The sequence below is a fragment of the Erythrolamprus reginae genome, chromosome 1 (genome assembly GCF_031021105.1).
Source record: "Erythrolamprus reginae isolate rEryReg1 chromosome 1, rEryReg1.hap1, whole genome shotgun sequence".
Taxonomy (NCBI): Eukaryota; Metazoa; Chordata; class Lepidosauria; order Squamata; family Dipsadidae; genus Erythrolamprus; species Erythrolamprus reginae.
In genome coordinates this window covers 70989517-71007483 of record NC_091950.1, presented here as the reverse complement: position 1 = coordinate 71007483, position 17967 = coordinate 70989517, and the positions used below count along the sequence as shown (strand labels likewise).

At 40.1% G+C, this 17967-nt stretch overlaps 1 protein-coding gene across 5 annotated transcripts in view; it reads right to left on the bottom strand.

Annotated features, from left to right (window-relative positions):
* SLC25A21 (solute carrier family 25 member 21) overlaps positions 1 to 17967 on the bottom strand; it is a 314802-nt gene that overhangs the window by 105593 nt on the left and 191242 nt on the right. For all 5 annotated transcript variants that reach the window (XM_070755370.1, XM_070755380.1, XM_070755396.1 and 2 more), the window contains one exon: positions 17123 to 17171. In XM_070755370.1, coding sequence (XP_070611471.1) covers positions 17123 to 17171 — 49 coding nt within the window. The remainder of the gene's footprint in view (positions 1 to 17122; positions 17172 to 17967) is intronic.

Genomic DNA, 17967 nt, shown 5'->3' with positions numbered 1-17967 from the left:
TTACCTAATTTGTTAATACGTATGTCTATTGTATTGAGAGTTTAATTTGTTTCCCTTTTTTCATTTTAAGATTTTAAATGAAGAGCAAAAGAATTTTAATGACTTAGAACAGCTTTGTGAATGGGTTCAAAATCTATCTGGTTCAACATTTTAGTCCTGTATGGGCCAGGATAAGTTCAGTTCAATAGCATCTTCCTACTGGTATTTTACAATCCCTGATATTCAGAAGGAAACTGTCCCTTGTACAAGATGTAATACAGATAACTAACAAATACTGATAACCTCATCCTCTTCGAACTTGTCCAATCACTGATCAAACAAGCAGTATCTTGAATTAAGAGGTACTTCCATTTGTTTATCCTGAATCTTTCCTTTTAAATTTCATTGGATGGCCCTAAGTTCTTGTAGGGAGATCTATCAGCTTTGTACAAACACAAGCGAAATTATAATTGCATCCTGCAAAAGATACATACCTTGAATTATGACTAATGCTCTGTTTAGATTTTTTTTCCACATTCTTTTAAAAGAAAGTTGGAACAATAAAAATGCTTCTTGATCTGCTGTGTGACACATTTTCAAGTTCAAAGCTAAACATAGACGGGTTCTTCTATCTCTGTTCATAGACCTGAGTTTCCAGACTATTTTTGCTCTTCTTTGAACCTGCACAACATTGCCTTGTCATGTCTCTTTTCCATTCTTTATTTGGCCCTTCTTGTAGGCCAGTTTAGTCTCTCCAATATTCAGTAAGTCTTCCTGGCATATTAGCTTCAGTGCATCTTCATTGTCCTTCAGATTTTCTGCCAATGCCTTTATTTCTTCAACTGTCTTGTATACTTGCAACTCTCCATGCCAATCTAATTTGCTTGATAAGTAGATTGGGTAGATTACAGGTATAGTTATTATTATACTCTTTAATTTGAAAATGGTACTTGGAGAGAGAACCTGTTTGCCTTACAGTCTCTGCTTACTGAACAAGAAGCAGGCACTCAATTATCCCAATAACAATCAGCAGCTCTCAAGGGCACACCCTTTATAGCCAGCAGATATTCAGGAGATGGCTTTACTTTTCACAGCTGAGCAAACATTACCCCAGAACACCAATTTCTCTGGTTCTTCTTGCCTCTTCCGCCTTCCGAATTCTGTGGCAAACTGCAGCTTCTCTCCCTATTAGCTTGTTCCATGAAATATGTTTGGGTCAACAGCTACTGAACCCTTACCCTTGCCTGTGTGAACATGTTACAATGCCCTGGTTGTAAGAGAGGCGGTTTCCATACTTCCCTGTAAGAACTAGCCAGATTTTTCCACTTTTTATGTTTATTCTTGGGTTATGTTGCCCTATAAAGAAAATAGGTGGTCTCTAAATATAATTTAAAAAATAAAATTCTGTAACAATATCTCAGAACTGTGGTAAAAACAATTACTGCCAACCTGCCTTCCATTGAGGTCCTGTACACTGCATCCTGGATATAAATTGTTTCAACTCCTACCCTCAAAACGACACTGTAGAGCACTGTACACAAAGACAACTAGACACAAGAACAGTTGTCCCCTGAATGCCATTACTCTGCTAAACAAATAATTCCCCCATCACTGGCAAACTACTCACTAAGGTTGCATTACTATTATTATTAGTTTTCTCATCATTCCTATCCTCCACCTTCTCCCATTTATGATTTATGACTGTAACTTGTTGCTTGTATCCTTATGATCTATATTAATATCGATTGTTTCCTGATTGCTTATTTGTACCCTATGACATCATTAACTGTTGTACCTCATGATTCTTGAAAATGTATCTTTTCATCCATGTACACTGAGAGCATATGCACCAATGACAAATCCCTTGTGTGTCCAATCACACTTGGCCAATAAAGAATTTCTATTCTATTCTATTCTATTCTATTCTATTCTATTCCATCCCATTCTATTTTGAGCTTCAGTTCAAACTGTCTGATCAAAATGTTCTCCAAAATAAGGATATCATGTCAATAACATGGGCAGTTAATACACTTTGCAAACTTTCTGTATTAATTTAAAAACTGTTTTAGAGCCTTCTTTGAAAACGAAGGGGTAGCTATGACCTGATATGAAAGATTGCCTTGATCACAGTTAAAGCCATACCAGACCCTGACATTTCTAAAGTAGATGAACTAACTTTGAGGCTGAGGTGTCTTCCTGTCCTGCAATATTCTCTCCACACCTAATCTCTGAAATGTCAAAGGGGATGCCTTGCAAATGGCCTTGTCTTCGAGGTAATTTAAAGCCTGCTGCCATGCTAAATGGAAAACACAGGGAGCCCAGTCTTGTCCAAATACAGAGTCAACAGCAACTGTCAAGAGGCGAAGCTAGCTCCAGGCAATCTGATCCTTCCACACACCGTAATCTCCATTTTATTTTAGTTAATGAGGCAGGAGTTAAAACAGTTGACCTGATGAAAGTCAGATGGCAGCCCTCATGGAGAAAACCCCCTGCTGTATTCTTGTCCCTGACACCCTTTGTTACCTCCAAGCGAGCTGAGACCAGGCTGTGAACCATGTAAGGAGGAGGTTTCTAGGTTAATGAAAAACTGCAACACGATTTCAGAAGCCGGGCTAAAAAGTTATGTCTTCTTAAACTATAGAAACATTCCTGAAGCTCAACTATAATAAAAATTTAAGGAATGCTGTTATATTCTGACAAACAGAAAGACGGATGTATTATTATTGCTATGATCATCATCATCATTGTCGTCATCATCATCTATTCGGTGGCATTTTATAATCCCTTAATAGCTGAAATTGAATTCTTAACAGGCTTCTTTCCAACATGTAGGCTGAAAAAGTATCTTGCGTAATGCCACACTTTATTTTATTAGCTTCCTTTCAAGGATGTTCAGCTCCAAATCAGTGTATTGTTATCAAATGGCGAGAAGGCATTTTAAGAACCACTGTTTTAATCCCTTGTGGAATTAAAGGAAAACGTGTTATGTTTTACACTATTTTGTTGTCATTGTTGCTGTTCATAATTTTTTTATAAAAGAAAACGTTTCCTTTTGACAGTTGCTGTTTGGTGAACTACAAAATGACATATAATGCTGATTATGAATCAACTGCCGTGATAACATTTTACTGCCTTGTATAGGGAAAGAAAAACAAAACAAAGAAGGCACAAAGGTTTAAACATAGCCAAATAACAATTTGCTACTTTTTATAGTCGAATTTCTAATCACTGAAATAAATGAAAATCTGGGCAATCAACAGCATAAATCATTTTCATAAATTTCAGTCATGATACAGTACACCATGAATGGTAAAAATTGATACTTATCAGCAGTGAAGGGCTACCAAATTTTTTACTACCACACGGTGGGCATGGCTTATGCAGGACGCCCTGCATTTTCTTTCAACATCTTTCAGTGCAAATTGGGTGCTCTGGGGTGGAGCTTCATTTTCGCTACCCCACTGTGTCGTCCCCCCCATTCGGGCAGTAGCCCACCCATGCTTACCTGATTAGAAAGGATGTATGCTAGAGTTAATCCTTCTAAAGCAGGGGTGTCAAACTCGCAGGTCGGATAATAATAATAATTAATAATAATAATTTATTAGATTTGTATGGCGCCCCTCTCCAAAGACTCGGGGCAGCTCAGAACAACAATAATAACAGTGTTACAATGTAAACAAATCTAATATTAAAAAAACATCTAAAACCCCCCCATCATTTAAAAACCATGCAACACACACATACCATACATAAAACTATAATGGATGCAGCACACTCTCGCCACGCCCACCCCCATTTTAGCGAAGGGGGGGGGAAACTATACAACACTGGTAAAGGAATATTAAATTTTACTGTTTAGGTCTTGTTATGTCATGTGGTGTTTTTTTAATGTTAGTTTTGTACATATGTATATTTGTATCTGTATGTTTTAAAAACTGTTAAAAACTGTTCAATAATTTTTTTAAAAAAAAAGATCCCTTACCACCATACTTTCATAAGATGTGAACTCCCTGTTTTTGCAAATTATTAGTCTAAAGTAATTATTTCAATTTGTTTGAAGGAGAGAAAGTAAATGAATAATGAGTGATTTATGTTGCTGGTCATTCTGAGAGCCTATGAACTGTCCAGAGAGCTATCAGATATTATAACTCAATTATAGGAAGGGCTTCTAGCCATTGAAACACTCTGCTAGCTCAGTTCACTTGCCCATGTCCGAGTTATGTTTGAAAGCTACTGGCTACTGGATAGGCACAGGAATGTGTGACACACGAACTCAGGAACTGAAGCTGATGAAGAATGCAAACAATTCAGCAGGAACTGGTTGAAGAAGTTTTACTCTTCAGTGTAGCAAAAATAGAATCTTTCCTATTCTTCTATTTACAGAAAGTACTTTACAACAACTATAAACCACAATACAGTGATCCCCCGAGTTTCGCGATCTCGATCTTTGCAAAACGCTATAACGCGATTTTTCCACCCGATGACGTCACTCCCTTCCTTTCTCATCTTTCTTTCTCTCTCTTTCTCTATCTTGCTTCTTCCTCTCTCACACTCTCTTCCTCCCTCTCTCATCTCTTTCTTTCCTTCTCTCTCTTTCTCTATCTCTCCCCCTCTTGCTCTCGAGCGGCGGGCGGCACCCAGGGAAGGTTCCTTCGGCCGCCCACCAGCTGATCTGCTCGGCAGCGCAGTAGCAGCGAGGAGCCGAAGATGGGGTTTCCCCTTTGCGTGGGCAACGGGGAAACCCCATCTTCGGCTCCTCGCTGCTACTGCGCTGCCGAGCAGATCAGCTGGTGGGCGGCCGAAGGAACCTTCCCTGGGTCTTCAACTCCCAGAGCGGCGAACAAGCGGAAAAGCGGCGGACAAGCGGGCAGGCAGGCGGCTCCTCAGCTGCTGGGTCTTCCCAGGTGCGGAAGTAAAAACACCATCTGCGCATGCGCGGCCATGGAAAAAGGGGCGCGCATGCGCAGATGGTGTTTTTACTTCCGCACCGCTACATCGCGAGAAATCGATTATCGCGAGGGGTCTTGGAACGGAACCCTTGCGATAATCGGGGGATCACTGTACATTAAACCAATCCAGCCACAATACTAACCCCAATACTAACCAACCAACCAGAACAACCACACCACTGCAAGTGTGCCTTGCTTCTTATACTGATCTGGTCCAATCAGGTTGCAGCTTAGTCACTATGACTCAGCAGTATGACTGCTTTGCATACTCACAACCTTTTTACCTTAAATGGAATATTACCTAGGATAGTACTGATCCTTGACAGCTCAGACACCACCCTGCAAAGGATTATGGGGTTGTTAAAAGACAATGATGATAGTAATAACTTTTCAAAGTAAATATGTTCACTTTAAGGATTGAGGTGAACCTATTATAAATGTATACACAAAAGTGCCATTCATTCTGTATTCAGTACAATTACATCTCCAAATAAAGACATATAGGGTGCGGTCCAAAAGTAATACAATTTTTTTAAAAAGTAATTTATTGAACAGATTTGCACAAACACTTAAAATTCTTCAAAGTACTGTCCTTGGGCCTCTACACATTTTTTCCAGTGACTCTGCCATGACTGGCACGCGCCCTGGAAGGTGTCTTCAGGGACCTCTCACAGGGTCTTAGTCATGGCTGATTGGATATCTTCTATGGACAAAAAATGCATCTTGCCACAACGCGCTTCGAGTCCGTGAGTTCCTGACCAAACACCAGGTGCCAATACTGCCCTCCCATAGTCCTGAGGTCACCCCAGCAAACTTCCTTTTGTTCCAAGCCCTGAAAGGAACCCATATTTCATCCATAGAAGAGATCCAATCAGCCATGACGAAGACGTTGCGAGAGGTCCCCGAAGACGCCTTCCAGGGTGTGTACCGGTCATGGCAGAGTCGCTGGAAAAAATGTGTAGAGGCCCAAGGACAGAAGAAGTAGTTTTCCTAGAGAAATCCTTTTGAAATAGTAATGTAAGATACTTTTATATAAGGTTGAAGGAGGAGGAGGAGGAGGAGGAGGCATACAAATCTAATAAATAAATTAAATAAATAAATAAATAAATAAATAAATAAATAAATACCATGTTGTTATGTGAATCTGGCATATCCAATGGGGTTTTTTTTTTTGTCATTTTTTTCTGGAAAATGACAAAAATATTGTAAATTGTAGTCCTGACTATGATATGCCACAAATCGAACATGAAAGCAAGTACATGGGGAATTAAATACACATAATATAATAATGTTTAATTCCTTTCAGTTAAAAAGAATATTCTTGCTTGTGTATAACTGAAATCATTTCTAGCACTTCCATATTACCTCAGGAAAAACCTCAAATCATAAATCAACATGAAACAGTAAAGAAAACACATGACTTTCTAATATCATATCATTTGTCAAAATAATAATAAAAATGAAAGCAGAAAGTTATTTTGGTAAGGGTATGAATTTGAGTGGGGGCTGTTCTAAGCAACAAGATATTTTATTATGTTTCATACTTTTAAAAACATAATACAATTTGCAGATTTGTCCACAGGCTTTCCAGAAATGAGAAATGGGAAAGGCATTTTTTGGAAGTTTGGTTATTTATACATTTATGTGGATATGTGCAATTCCTTTTCATCAAAAGAATTTCCAAGCAATGAAAATAAATATAACCAAAAATGGGCATGCAAACACAAAATGCAATATAAACAAATGTTATTCTGGTGGTTTTTAGAGTATTGCTCTGCAAAGGAATAGAATATTCACTAGAGTAATGACTACATTTGATCAGGAATTTGTGTCATTGTTCTCCAAACTGGCTTTGTTTGACATTAATAATAGTATCATCTAACCCGGGTACATGATTCAAAAAATGTGATAGTTCCTAGAAAAAAAAAAGTATAGAAAACATGGTGGAGAATTTCTTGAACAGTTAGCACATTATAAATCTAATACAGTGGTATCGCTACCTAAGAACGCCTCTACTTATGAACTTTTCTAGATAAGAACCGGGTGTTCAAGATTTTTTTGCCTCTTCTCAAGAACCATTTTCCACTTACAAACCCAAGCCTCCGAAACTGTAACCAGAAAAGGCAGGGAGAAGCCTCCGTGGGGTCTCTCTAGGAATCTCCTGGGAGGAAAGACGCCCAGAAAAGGTGGAGAGAAGCCTCTGTGGGGCCTCTCTAGGAATCTCCTGGGAGGAAAGTGGGCCAGAAAAGGTGGGGAGAAGTCTCTGTGGGGCCTTTCTAGGAATCTCCTGGGAGGAAAGAGGGCCAGAAAAGGTGGGGAGAAGCCTCTGTGGGGACTTTCTAGGAATCTCCTGGGAGGAAACAGGGCCTCCACCCTCCCTGTGGTTTCCCCAATCGCACACATTATTTGCTTTTACATAGATTCCTATGGGCAAAATTCCTTCTTCTTACAAACCTTTCTACTTAAGAACCTGGTCACGGAATAAATTAAGTTTGTAAGTAGAGATACCAGTGTATTAATGGTATTCAATATAGTAATTTTATTAACATTAAGTGTCCAGTATTTTAAAGTACAACACTACGCTAAACAATCACATGCCAACCTGGCATGTCTCAAATGTGTTCAACTTTTGAAAGTTCTGGTTCCAAAACACTTGGAAAAAAGGAAGTTGAGGAAACTATTTTTCATGCCTTTTACCAGCTTCAGGAACTGGCCTTTTATAATAAGCAACGATTAAAACATTGTAACTGCTTCTTTGCATCCTCTTGAGAAATGAACAATAAAATAAGACTCTTATTTTTCCAAAGACACACTGAAATATATCTATTTTTTTATCCATAAACTGCTCAATAAGTGGATTCTTGTTTCTAAAAAAAATCCCTTTAGACTTAGAATACACACTGCTACATCTGCTAACAAAAACATACTGAAAGCACAAAATGCAAGATATTATCTCAGTTTTATTCATTTACAGGATGGATTTGGCAACCTAAAGCATAATGCTGTTGTTTTAGATCTTTATTTAAATATAGTATTAATGGTCAGCTTTTTTGGGAACAATTGATGATGATATGGTTATGCAGAAATTTAACCATTTGCATTTGTCTTTTTTTGTACCTGCAATTTCTAGTTGTCAGTGAATTGAAATACACACGCATACAGTCACACACATCTGAGAAACTTCACAGACTCACATAACCAAAAGGTCATGTTAAATTATCTAATGTTAGCTGAGTGACATGAAAAACAGTTAAATATAGGGGACCTGATATTATCCTTAAAACAAAGTGGTTATTTAATGCACACATGGTCTATCACTGGTAAGAAATCAGGCATAACAGTGGTCTAATTCTGAATTTTCATCTGTGGGTAAGAAACTAGGCATGACCACAATCTACCCTGATTGTGATTTAATGTCTCATGCCACCAACAAATCATTAACATCTGTTAATAACCCACCCACCCACTCTGTTGAAATGTTTTGAAATATCTTATATGCACCATGGATGTCTCCAGAGTCATCCCATTTAAACTTTCCCAGTTGCTCGATTAAATTTCCTTTTCTAAAATGTACAGACAAAAAAGAACCCGTGGGGTTTGGGGGGGGTTGTTTTTCTTTTATTCATGCTGTGGCTTTCCTTCTCTAGTGCCAACATCTGCTTTCCCCCAAAAATTCATTTTTAAGGATATGTTTTTCTTGTAAACATAATCCACTGTACTTTCTACTATATCTTCTGATTCCATGTATATTTTTATGATTTTGTAAAATGTAAAGTATTTATGTCATAGGCACGTTGTAGTAGATTTTATCCCTGCTACCAAACCTATTTCTACTACTTTTTTTAATCTCATAAATTTGTTTGGAAGAAAGATATCTGGAAATGCAGAACAGGAGAAAAAACATATTTTTAAAAAATGGGATGAGATGCTCATATAACAAGGACTGTATTCCTTGTTATATTCCTTTGTTGGGGAGGAAGAGACACATTTTGATGGTAAAGGAATAGCTTAACTTGCACTCCATAGAGTAATTGATTTCACATCCGATTTAACAGGTAGAATCATAAGTTAGATCTTGATAATGTTTTAGATTAGGCAGAGGGGATTCTTGTTCTATGTAGCAAATACTATAATTCTAAAATAATTATGTAAATTGATGGGGCTGTGGCAAATAAAATACTGAAGAGTGATAATAGTAGAATAGAATATAATTCTTTATTGGCCAAGTGTGATTGGACACACACTGAATTTGTCTTGGTGCAAATGCTCTCAGTACGAACAACAATAACAGCATAAAAGAAGGAAGTTTGCAACATGTATTCATGGTGGCATACTTCTATAAATTTTTGGAAAACTGCCGCCAAACGTTTGCAAACAGGCAGATAAAAATCAACAGGCTGAAAAACTCTGATAGGTAGGAAAATGATAGGTTTGGAGATTTGGTAAGCAAGGCTGAGAAGTTGTACAAGCAAAGATCAAACTGGATTTTGTACAAACAAAAAATAATTATTTCAATATATTTTACCTGGTCCCTGAACACAATGCTCAGTCTACCTATCTGATTAAATATAAGGACATAGACAATAATATTTTATTCAGAAGGGAAAAGAAAGGTTAGCTGTGCTCACATCTCTTTGGCAATTTCATAGCCACAGGATAATAATAATAATAAATAATAATAATTTATTACATTTGTATGCCGTCCCTCTCTGAAGACTCGGGGCGGGATCCCATTCTAGAGAGCGTCTCAGTCCCATGAACAAGTTTTTTGTAAAATAAAACCTACATGTAGGGATAGGGTAGCAATATACCAGAACTATATGACAAACATGTAGGGGTAGGGTAGCAATATGCCAGAACTATATGACAAACTACTTCTAAAATTAAAATCCTATGGCATCTCTGGACCCCTGCATAATTGGATAGGTATATTCCAGTCAAATAGACAAGTGGTCAAAATAGGGAGTGCCCTATCAAATGTGTACCTATTAACATGGTGTCCTCCAAGGAAGTGTTTTGGATCAACATGCTTTATACTTTACATAAATGACTTTGCAATCATATTATAAGCAACTGTATTCTCTTTGCTGATTATGTAAAACTATTTAATACCACCAACAATACCACCAACAAGGTCAAAAAGACCTTGACTTTGTATCAGAATTGTCAAACAATTGGCAACTCCAAATCTCAACTAACAGATGTTCTGCCTTACACGTTTGTAAAAAGAATCAGAACACAAAATACAAGCTGAGTGGGCATGGCCTTGTAGAGAAGCCACACTCAGTCAAGGACCTTGGAGTACTCATATCTAATGATCTAACTGCCAAAGCCCACTGTAATAACATTGCCCAAAAGGCATTAAGAGTTGTAAACCTAGCCTTGCGTAGCTTCTTCTCCGGCAATATTACACTATTGACCAGAGCACGCAAAACAGCCGCTCCGATTCCTTGGAGAGGGGCGGCATACAAATCAAATAAATAAATAAATAAAACATTTGCTAGACCAATTCTCAAATACAGCTCATCTGTCTGTAACTTGCACCGCATATTGGACATTAATACAACTGAGCGTGTCCAGAGATGTTTCATGAGAAGAATCTTCCACTCTCTGCTCGCAACAGAATACCTTATGCCACCAGACTTGAAATTCTGGGCTTAGACAACTTAGAAATACACTACCTTTGGTGTAATCTAAGTAGTTCATAAAATTATCTGCTATAATGTCCTACCTGTCAATGACTACTTCAGTTTCAACCCAATGGTGGGTTGCAAATAATTTTGCCACCGGTGCGTGCTTGCACTCATGCACAAGCATGACACTTCTGAACATGCACTGAAGCGTCACGGGTAGGTGGGCAGAGCCTCCTACTGCCAGTGCTACTGGTTCTAAGAACCAGTCCGAACAGGGAGCAACCCACCACTGCTTCAACCACAACAATACACGAGCACACAATAGGTAGAAACTTAAAGTGAATCACTCCAGACTCGATTGCAGAAAATACAGCTTCAGCAACAGAGGGGTCAATGCCCCCAAAACTTTAACCTTAGACTGTCTACTGTTGACCCCACCCCATTCCTAAGAGATAAATGAGGTGCGTACATAAGCACACCAGTATGCCTATCGTGTCTATCCTAATGTTCCCTTTTATTCGTATTTATTTCATGTATTCACATCATGTTTATACTTACATATATATTATTTTATATATATTATTATATATTGACTGCTTTTTTATATAAATGGGTTTTATCACGGGGTTAATTTTACAGATTATATGCGACTTCTTTTTATTGCTTGTATCTTTTTGTATTGTATCATATAATTTTGTAAGCTGCCCTGAGTCCTTTAGGATTAGGCAGCATAGAAGTCAAATATATATATATATATATATATATATATATAGATAGATAGATAGATAGATAGATAGATAGATAGATAGATATAGATATAGATATAGATATAGATATAGATATAGATATAGATATAGATATAGATATAGATATAGATAGATAGATAGATAGATAAGATAGATTAGATAGATAGATAGATAAAGATAGATTAGATAGATAGATAAGATAGATAGATAAGATAGATAGATAGACAGATAAGACAGACAGACAGACAGACAGACAGACAGACAGACAGACAGACAGACAGACAAATAAATGCTACCTGCAGGTGAATTGGCTTACTAACCAAATACTGTACATAACTAAAAATGTAGCCTGGTGCTTTTATGAAAGACAATATTTTAAAAAGTATCTTAAGAAACAACTTTCCATAGAAAAGTCAGCAACTATCTCATCTGGCATGAGAATAGTGTTAATCAACTGCAGCTTTTTCCAGGGCAAGCAAATGTATTTCATATTTCAAGGAACTTTTTTTTCTGCCTTAGCCACAGAGATTGATGATACATGAACAATCAACACATTCTATGCCAGTATGATTTTTTTTCCCAATAAGGAAGTAATACTGCAAAGTGTATAGGAGAAAAGGAATCCTTTAGGCTGCTAATAAATTATTTAGAGCACCCCATTTGCTACTGGAAATATGTCGATTTAAATCTGGAATGGGAAACTCTGGCTCCTTTATGATCTGTAAACTTCAACTCCCAGAATTCCTGAGCTAACATAGTATAGTAGGAGAAATATTGTGGGAAGAGAAGTTGTCGCTACACCATCCTGTTGGAGGAGCAATACTTCAAAAACCTTGGCTCAGCTGGCCTGGCTGGTAGCACCTCATAAGGGCCTCTTTCCAGGGTTACAGGAGAAGACAGTTAACTGGTTTGAAGGTGGAAGAGGACTCTACACCCCAACGGCAGATAAAATGGCAAAACCATCTACTAGGAGAAGGAAAACTCTGATTCCAAACTTCCACTGCCTTGTGGCTAAATCCATTATTGGAAAAGGTTTCAAGAGTAAACCTTGAGGCAAAATCCGCAGCTGGAGTCACAGAAGCAGTTTGTGACTGTATGCAACCATAGTACAGCTGGAACCAATCTTATCGACTGTGCCATTCCATTGGATTATTATTATTATTACTCCAATTGTAAAGCAGTATTGGCTGACAACGAGTCAGTCGAGGTGACTGGGGCTAAACGTCTTTGTCCATCTGTCTGGGAGGAGTTTGACTTGGTGACACCTGATGAAGTGGACAAGGCCATTGGAGCTGTGAGTTCCGCCACCTGTTTACTGGATCCGTGTCCCTCTTGGTTGGTTTTGGCCAGCCGAGAGGTGACACGGAGCTGGGTCCAGGAGATTGTCAACGCCTCCTTGGGGAGGGGGTCCTTTCCGGCTCCTTATAAGGAGGCACTTGTGCGCCTCCTCCTCAAGAAGCGTTCCCTAGACCCAGTCGTGCTTAATAACTACCGTCCAGTCTCCAACCTTCCCTTTATGGGGAAGGTTGTTGAGAAGGTGGTGGCGCTCCAACTCCAGCGGTCCTTGGAAGAAGCCGATTATCTAGGCCCTCAGCAGTCTGGATTCAGGCCCGGCTACAGCATGGAAACTGCTTTGGTCGTGTTGATGGATGATCTCTGGCGGGCCCGGGACAGGGGCTTGTCCTCTGCCCTGGTGCTTCTTGACCTCTCAGCGGCTTTCAATACCACCGACTATGGTAACCTTCTGCGCCGGCTGGAGGGGTTGGGAGTGGGAGGCACTGTTCTCCAGTGGTTCTCCTCCTACCTCTCCGGTTGGTCGCAGTCAGTGTTAGTGGGGGTTCAGAGGTCGACCTCTAGTTCTCTCCCTTGTGGGGTGTCTCAGGGGTCGGTCCTCTCCCCCCTGCTATTTAATAACTACATGAAACTGCTGGGTGAGATCATCCAAGGGCATGGAGTGAGGTATCATCAGTATGCCGATGATACCCAGTTATACATCTCCACCCCATGTCCAGTCAATGAAGCAGTGGAAGTGATGTGCCGGTGCCTAGAGGCTGTTGTGGTCTGGATGGGTGTCAACAAGCTCAAACTCAACCCAGACAAGACGTAGTGGCTGTGGGTATTGCCTCCCAAGGACAATTCCATCTGTCTGTCCATTACCCTGGGGGGGAAATTATTGACCCCCTCAGAGAGGGTTTGCAACTTGGGCGTCCTCCTTGATCCACAGCTAACATTGGAACACCATCTTTTGGCTGTGGCCTGGTGCACAAGTTGCGGCCCTATTTGGACAGGGAGTCTTTGCTCACAGTCGCTCATGCCCTCATCACCTCAAGGTTCTATTACTGCAACGCTCTCTACATGGGGCTACCTTTGAAAAGTGTTCGGAAACTTCAGATCGTGCAGAATGCGGCCGCGAGGGCCATCGTGGGGCTTTCCAGATTCGCCCACGTTTCTACAACACTCCAAGGCCTGCACTGGCTACCGATCAGTTTCCAGTCACAATTCAAAGTGTTGGTTATGACCTTTAAAGCCCTACATGGCATTAGACCAGAATACTTCTGGAACCGCCTGCTACTGCACGAATCCCAGCAACCAATAAAGTCCCACAGAGTTGGCCTTGTCTGGGTCCCGTCGACTAAACAATGTTGTTTGGTGGGCCCCAGGGGAAGAGCCTTCTCTGTGGTGGCCCCAACCCTCTGGAATAAACTCCCCCCAGAGATTAGAACTGCCCCCACCCTCCTTGTATTTCGTAAATTACTCAAGACCCACCTATATCACCAGGCATGGGGGAACTGAGACACCTCCCCCAGGCTTTTATATTTTATATTTGGTATGTATGTGTTGTTTGGTTTTAAATGATGGGGTTTTATATATTTTTTCTCTTTTAATATTAGATTTGTTCCACTGTAACATTGTTTTTATTATTGTTGTGAACCGCCCCGAGTCTTCGTACAGGGGCGGCATACAAATCTAATAAATTATTATTATTATTATTATTATTATTATTATTATTATTATTATTATTATTTCAGCGACGTGGAGAGAGGAGATCTGCTGCTTGGGTAACAGTCTATCCTCTATACTAACCTACCTAGGCCTCATGCTCTGGAAAGGACATTCCAGCTTTGCATACAGCACTGAAACAACACAGAAAGCAGCAGTCACTGATTATAAGTCTTAGCTTGATTGGCACAGAGTGTGACACCAGAGGCCATCTTTGACGGTGGGGGAGGTCAATATGCCTCATTGGCATAATGACAGGCAGACTGATAACTTTGCACTGTGCAATAACCATAAGAAAACATTAGCCCTAAAGTTGGGCACTTGGGATGTTCGGACAATGACCCCTGGTTTCTTGATGATCTGCAAGAAATAGAAGACATAGTCTGCTGTTATCGATATCGAGTTGGGCAGACTGCAAATGGACATTGCTGCCTTTCGAGAGACAAGGCTTTCAGACTCAAGATCTATCTATCTGTTTGTCTGTCTATCTATCTATTTATCTATCTATCTATCTATCTATCTATCTATCTATCTATCTATCTATCTATCTATCTATCTATCTATCTATCTATCTATTAGATTTGTATGCCGCCCCTCTCCATAGACTCGGGGCGGCTAACAACAGTAATAAAACAACATATAACAAATCTAATATTTAAAATAACTAAAAACCCTTATTAAAAACAAAACATACACACAAATATACCATGCATAAATTGTATAGGCCTGGGGGGAATGAATATCTCAATTCCCCTATGCCTGACGACAGAGGTGGGTTTTGAGGAGCTTACAAAAAGCAAGGAGGGTGGGGCAATTCTGATCTCTGGGGGGAGCTGATTCCAGAGGGTTGGGGCCACAACAGAGAAAGCTCTTCCCCTGGGTCCCGCTGAACGACATTGTTTAGTCGACGGGACCTGGAGAAGGCCAACTCTTTGGGACCTAACTGGCCGCTGGGATTCATGCGGCAGAAGGCGGTCCCGTAGATATTCTGGTCCGATGCCATGAAGGGCTTTATAGGTCATAACCAACACTTTGAATTGTGACCGGAAACTGATCGGCAACCAATGCAGACTGTGGAGTGTTGGTGTGACATGGCCATACCTAGGGAAGCCCATGATTGCTCTCACAGCTGCATTCATAGTTCCCTCTAGGCTGAGCAGTGAGCAATCGCTCACTTAAAAATCATAGTCAACTCAGAGTTTTCCAAACCTGCCCAGAAGCCGAGAGGGAAAGAGTGAGAGGGAAGGAGAGAGAGAGGAAGAGAGAGAAACAGATAGAAAAAAGAGAGGAAGGAAAAGAGAAAGAAAAAGAATGGGTGTAAGGAAGAGAAAAAGAAAATGAAAATCTAGTTTGAAACTAGATCAACTATTTAAGTGGCATTTTGATATTGATAGAGTTGCCCTATTATGAGCTCACTGTTATATACACACAGTACAGTATTTTATTTTGAAATTCTCTGAGGCAAAACAGGGTGGGTTTTTTATTTGTTTGTTTGTTTATTTATTTATTTATTTATTTATTTATTCATTATTTCTGTGCCGCCCAGTCCCGAAGGAACTGCCGCTCAGACACTATACTTTTCTGCCCACCCCCCCAAAAAATTAGAGGGAACACTGGCTGCATTCTGCACGATCTGAAGTTTCCAAACACTCTTCAAAGGTAGCCCCATGTAGAGAGCGTTACAGTAGTCGAGCCTCGAAGTGATGAGGGCATGAGTGACTGTGAGCAGTGACTCCCGGTCCAAATAGGTCCGCAACTGGTGCACCAGGCGAACCTGGGCAAACGCCCCCCTCGCCACAGCTGAAATATGTTTCTCTAATGTGAGCTGTGGATCGAGGAGGACGCCCAAGTTGCGGACCCTCTCTGAGGGAGTCAATGATTCCCCCCCCAGGGTGATGGACGGACATATGGAATTGTCCCTGGGAGGCAAAACCCACAGCCACTCTGTCTTATCAGGGTTGAGTTTGAGTCTGTTGACACCCATCCAGACCCCAGCAGCCTCCAGGCAATAGCAATAGCATTTAGACTTATATACTGCTTCATAGTGCCTTACAGCCCTCTCTAAGCATATTGCCCCCAACAATCTGTGTCCTCATTTTACCAACCTTGGAAGGGTGGATGGCTGAGTCAATCTTGAGCCTACTGAGATTTGATCTGCCAAACTTCTGGAAGCTGGCAGAAGTAGCTTGAAGTACTGCACTCTAACCACTGCACCACCGAAGCTGGTACCATGATAACCGGAATGCTAGCACCAAACATGTTTGTGTTTTTAAATGCATTTGAACAAGTGGTACTTGCCACCCATAAATCTCTTAACTTGCCTGAAGGTGGCTACCATGAAATGTGGAAACAGAGGTTGAAATAATACTTTTGGATGACTTTTTAGAACATGACTAGTTATGTCAGGCCTCATCTGCGATCAATATTATTTTATTTCTAAAGCAATATGTCATTTCCAGCTTCAAGTCAAAACAGTTCCTCAGATGATATAGACAGTACATAGGAACACATATACAAACACCTTTTTATGGGGCCCTCCTCTGTTTTTTTTTTTAAAGAAAAAGGATCTCAGGCTGTCACATGAGGAGTGCATTTTATAAAGAGGTATTTAGCACCTCCAGATGACCTCCCAGCAGAAATGCATCATGCCATTTAAATTCTGCCTGTCAAACGCTATGAAAAAGATTAAGTAAATATAAATGCCATTAAAGGGAGAAGTTATCTTAGTTGGACAAGTTTGAGCATTTTGAATTCTGACAGCTTCCAATTTGGATGCCTTCCAATGTCAATAAAACTTGTTCAAGCAGAACCTTACCTGGTTTTCACCACATCGAGGGGATGCATCAGGCAAATTTCTACAAGACCTGTAAGATGATAGAAGAGAGAAGCCTGGTAAATATATTTGATCTCTACAACTATTGAAGTATCAAATGTTGTAGTGCTAAGCATGTTTAGCATGGGAAACAAGGATAACACAAAAGCTTGTTCTTTTTAGATCAGCCCAGTGTCTTCTTTTAAGACAGTCAGGTTTTGGGTGGGAAATTAAGCCTTGATTTATAAACTGTATTGAACTATTAAAACTTGACCCAAGACATTATAGGCTGAAATTAAAGATATCTCACTAATTCAATCTGCAAATTTACCAGTACAGTGGTACCTCTATTTACGAACACCTCTACCTACCAACTTTTCAAGATATGAACCGTGTCAGGCCGAAGTCTTCATGTGGAGTTAGAGAGTTCAGCCTGACGCAACACAAGGGGGGATGGGAGGGTAGTGAGTAGTCAGCATGGAAAGTTACTAGACACAACCAAAGATTCCTTTCTCCAAGTGAAGGCCACCGTTTGTTCTGCCTCAACTGAAGAGAAGAGGAAGTTCATAAGCCTCTGCACACAGACTGGCTCTTGTGATGAACTTGTGGTTGTGGGAGGATGTAAGATGAACCTTAACCTAGGTGGGATTCTGGGAAGTACTCAGAATCGGAATGACAATGGCGTAGCTAACATGGTTCTGTTAATAAATCAAGCTCTGATTGAGAGATTTGGACTGGGACTTGTTTTATTTCTCAGATGCTATTTAGAACACTGACATACAAATTCCGATTCTGAGTACTTCCCAGAATCCCACCTAGGTTAAGGTTCATCTTACATCCCCCAGGCC